Genomic DNA, 4,790 nt, shown 5'->3' on the forward strand with positions numbered 1-4,790 from the left:
AACAAACCCCTCTGTAAAAACCTTCACAGAGTATAGACGGGAATACAATGAAAGCTTTGCTGTATGCAAGTGTTACTGAAGTAGAACATTTGGGCTCAAAGAGTATGAGAAAGAAAATGTCTCGCCTTGAGAGCGCAAACATCCAGTGCTTGTGGACTGTTAACAACGCGTTCACTTCACACACTCACAGGAAACCTCTAACAGCTGTTTAGGAAGCAGATTTAAATATGGGTACATTAGCTCTCTGAGCAGCGTGTAGCACACAGCTGTGGAGAGGCGGAGTCGGAGCACTGAGATGTGCTTATTATCGTCGCCGGCTCCGGCAACAGTGAGGAAGCTCAGCTTGTTTCAGAGGATGACATGTTGTATCCAGATACAAGCTCTGAAAGAAGCTCTGAGCACATCTACTGAAATGTATTCTCTCTCTCACACACACACACACACACACACACACACACACACACACACACACACACACACACACACACACACACACACTTATTTATTTATCATTTGAAAAATCATGTTTGAGTGTTCAATTACAAATATTCTCCCCAGGAGAATAAATCTCTGCGTTTCATTACTCCCAATAAACGCCCTTTATCAATACAAAGGATATAGAGAGGCAAAGTGACCGCCTACTTCCTGCTTCAGCACTGTACTGTTCATCCGCCATTTATTTTCCCATCCACATTTCGTAAAAAATGCGTATAAAAATAGTTGTACTGGTTCTGTGAGGATGGCGAGGAGGAGACGAAGAAGGTAGAGGCACAGGCAGGCTTCAAGTTCCCCACATTTGCTTTATTTTGGAGAAACCAAGCTTTTCTAACATGTTGAGTTGCATAGGAAAAATACAAAAAAGCTGAAAAATACTCTGAATTGGGTTTTTTAAACAAGACACAATGTCTCAAGACAAAATACCAGCATGAAGAGATCACATTTAACTGGAACCCTTAGCCTAGGCTAAAGCCATCCAAACGTGGCCCTAGCTATCAGGCCAGCAGTCACATCCATTCCTTCCCCTCCCACAAATGGAGCAAACAATTAGTGTCAATTAAAATGAACAGATCAAGGGTTTCATTCTATACAATTATTTTGTACATTGGCATCATTGAATAACTAGATGCCAATTCCATATATTGCAAAATGTCCCAATCAACATTCTAAGACACTCATAACTTCATACATTTCACTCTACTCAAAAACACACTTGGCACAATCCACTACCCCTCTCTTCCAATGAGGGTGGACTCCTCCGCCTCTGTTTCGCACACCAGGCCTAAATTAAGAATTGCCATGTGTTAATTAGCACCAACTGCACCACTGTAGTGAGACAGACTACAATTAATAAAATGTCACAAGCAAACAAACACCAACTCAACAGTATAATTCTATAGGGCATGGGTGTCCCCATGACAGGTTCAAACCAAACGGTACAGATATATTTAGAAACAGGAGAGATTGCATAACATTTCACTGGGACCAAAACGCAAAAAAAAATGCGGGTTTAAAGAAAATATTTTTTCAATGTTGTTGTTTTTTAGTTTTGGTCCGAGTGAAATGTTCTATGGTCTCTCCTGATTATAGCGTTAGCTGAACCGTTTGGTTCGACGAAGTACAACTATTTTATAAGCATTTTACGAAATGTCTGTGGGAAAATAAATGGCGGATGAAAATCTCTGGTACAGTGCTGAAGCAGGAAGTGACGTTCCACTTTGCCTCTCTACATCCTTTGTGCCATAATCCAAGGTGAGCATTCCTATAGAGGCCCAATTCAGAGTCTAACAGAATGCTATACTGCCATAGCAAAGAGTAGACCATAGAAAACATAGAAAACTGGGGTAAAAAATCTTACCCCAGTATTGAATATACAGTATGTCAGAGTAGCTGCCATCACCTGGTGATTTTAAAATGGTGGAGCCTACAGATTGCTCAAGTCTACTAACTATTATTAACCATTAAACTTGTAACTAATAATAATAATAATGCATGGGTCTTATATAGCGCTTTTCAAGAAGTCAAGGACGCTTTACACTATAGACCCTAACACTGAGGCGATGACGATAGTGCAACAGAAAATGGACAAACATGACGTAGACACACAGGGATAGGGCGGGCGGGGGACTTAGGAGAAGGCGAGATGGGTCTTGAGGCGGGATTGAAAAACTGTGAGCGACTCTGATTCTCTGATGTCAGGGGGGGAGGAGGGAGTTACGCTATGTTACGTGTTGAAGTTGTGGTTATCTCTTCTTCATCTGGCTGTAGGCATTGATCAAGGCCAGATGACGTACGACGGCCAACACTGGCACGCTACTGAGGAATGCTTCTGCTGTGCCCGCTGCAAACGCTCGCTGCTGGGCCGCCCCTTCCTGCCTAAACAGGGTCAGATCTTCTGCTCGCGCTCCTGCAGCGCTGGACAGGTGCTTCACAAAACACACCACTCATATTTTATTGGTTGAATTCATATATTGTCTGTATGTCATCTAATGATTAGCGCTTCAATCATCTTACTGATTTGTTGTGTTTCAACCAATCAGGATCCAGATGAGTCTGACTCCTCCGACTCGGCGTTCCAGAGTGCCCGTTCCCGCGAGTCGCGCCACAGCACCAAGATTGTGAAAAAAGAGCGTCGGAACGCCGAGCAGGAACGTCGGAGCGCCGAGGCCCGCCAGCCGGCCCCTCCCCCCTTACCCGACCGTCTGTCCGTCGAGATCGACCCCCTGTCCGTTCAGATGGACCGCTTGAGCGTCTCGTCTGGGCTGACCCCGAGCAGAACCCCCAGTCGGACCCCCAGCAGGACCCCCAGCCGCACCCCCAGCCTGAACCAGGTGTGGATGAGCCGGGACGAACCCTCATACGCCCCCGCTGCCTATGAGACCCCCCAACGGGAGCCCTCCCCCGCCACCACGCCCATACAGCTGCTGGGCCAGTGTAACCCCAGGCAGGGCTACAACAACCCCACGCCCAACCCCCACCCTCCGGCCCAGAGCCCCGTCAACCCAGGGAAGAGGCCCGACTCCTGGGGGAAGGAGCCAGGTAACGCCAAGAGAACCCCCATGGCCGCCCTCAGGGGCCACTCCTTCAACGATAACTGGACCCACCATGGCCAGGACGAGTTCAGGCCCAACAAGCTACGCACCCAGATGAGCTTCAACGAGATGTCCAGCCAGAACCAGGGCTTCTCGGACAAGAGGAGCATCAGCCTGCACGGATTCCAGAGGGACAGCAGGCCCCCGCTGACCAGGAGGAACCCCGTTAACGCCCTGAGCTTCAATGAGCCCCTCACTCCTCTGGAACAGACGCCCCGTGGATCTATGGAGTCCCTCACAATGTCCAATGCTACAGGTGCAGTGATATGATCTGATACAGCATCTGATACAATACGAGACAACGCTATATAATATAAACAACTGATGTGTGACGTCTGCTTCTTACAGGTCACTCTCTGGATGGGGTCACTAAGCGTCAGGAGCATGTTTCCAGGTTATCGATGCCTGACCTGAGTAAGGACTCTGGTGTGAATGTGTCTGAGAAGAGCAACATGGGCACCCTGAGCTCCTCGGTCCAGTGCCACAGCACAGAGTCCCTGGCCTCTCGCCCCTACGGGAACATGGACGCACGCCTGAGGGTGGGGTACCCCCTGCAGTACTGGGACGGCCCGCAGCCACCGGCCTTCGAAGGCGAAGGTCGCGTCGGGCTGGTCGGCAGCAACGGAAACCTGCGTATGATCCCGCTGAGCGAGAGGATGCCCCGTCGGCACGCCAACGGGCAGGAGCCCGTATCTCAGCAACAACAGCAGCCGCCACCGAGACGGCACAAACACCACCGCGGTAACCACGGCAACGGCCACCACCACCACCACCACCACCGCAGCAGCGGGCACCACCACAAACGCTCTCGCCGCTCCCGCTCCGACAACGCCCTGCACCTGGCGGCCGACCGGCCCGCTCAGATGGCGGAGCCGCCCTACCGCCGCGTCCAGGAGGACTACGACCGCTTCCCCCCTGGCCACGCCGCCCGGGAGCTGTTTGGCCTGGGGCCAGCAGGGGGCAGGCAGCAGCCCTACCGGCCCTGTCCCCCACCCCGCACCACCTCCGATCTCACCCTGCAGAACGCCGGCTGGCAACCCACGGGGCTGGGCGGGCCGCGCTGGGCCGACGGCTACAGGGAGGGGGCGGACCCCTGGTGCTCCAGCTGTTCCTCTTCCTCGGGGTCCGAGGAGGACGAGGGTTACTTCCTGGGCGAGCCCATCCCTCGGCCCGTGCAGCTGCGCTACATCAACGAGGAGCTGCGCCACCGCTACAGCCCCTCCGCCATGGGGGGTCATCACGGACCTCAGCACGTGCACGGACCCATTCACGGTGGCCAGATGCACACGCGCCAGAGGAGGAAGAGCAAAAACTGCATCATCTCCTAGAGGCAGAGCCAAGAGCTGGGGAGGGATGGACAGGGGAGAGGGGGAGGGATGAACAGGAGAGGGGGAGGGATGAACAGGAGAGAGGGGGAGGGATGAACAGGAGAGAGAGGGAGGGATGAACAGGAGAGAGAGGGAGGGATGAACAGGAGAGAGGGGGAGGGATGAACAGGAGAGAGAGGGAGGGATGAACAGGAGAGAGGGGGAGGGATGAACAGGAGAGAGGGGGAGGGATGAACAGGAGAGAGGGGGAGGGATGGACAGGGGAGGGAGATGGGAGAGGTAAGGAGAGTGAGAAAGCAACAGGAAGGAGAGAGAGGGAGTGGGAAGGTGAGAGTGAGAGAGCGGAAAGTAAGTGTGTGTGTGTGTGTGTGTG

At 52.4% G+C, this 4,790-nt stretch overlaps 1 protein-coding gene across 1 annotated transcript in view; it reads left to right on the plus strand.

Moving 5' to 3' along the window:
* Positions 1-4,417, plus strand: part of LOC310770645 (prickle-like protein 2) — a gene marked incomplete at its 3' end in the record, with an annotated part of 27,682 nt that extends 23,265 nt beyond the window's left edge. Inside the window, exons 6-8 of the mRNA XM_083663388.1 lie at positions 2,266-2,420; positions 2,538-3,345; positions 3,438-4,417. Coding sequence (XP_083519514.1) covers positions 2,266-2,420; positions 2,538-3,345; positions 3,438-4,417 — 1,943 coding nt within the window. The remainder of the gene's footprint in view (positions 1-2,265; positions 2,421-2,537; positions 3,346-3,437) is intronic.
* Between the last annotated feature and the right edge of the window lie 373 nt (positions 4,418-4,790).

The sequence above is a fragment of the Poromitra crassiceps genome (genome assembly GCF_964638095.1).
Source record: "Poromitra crassiceps genome assembly, contig: HAP1_SCAFFOLD_143, whole genome shotgun sequence".
NCBI lineage: Eukaryota > Metazoa > Chordata > Actinopteri > Beryciformes > Melamphaidae > Poromitra > Poromitra crassiceps.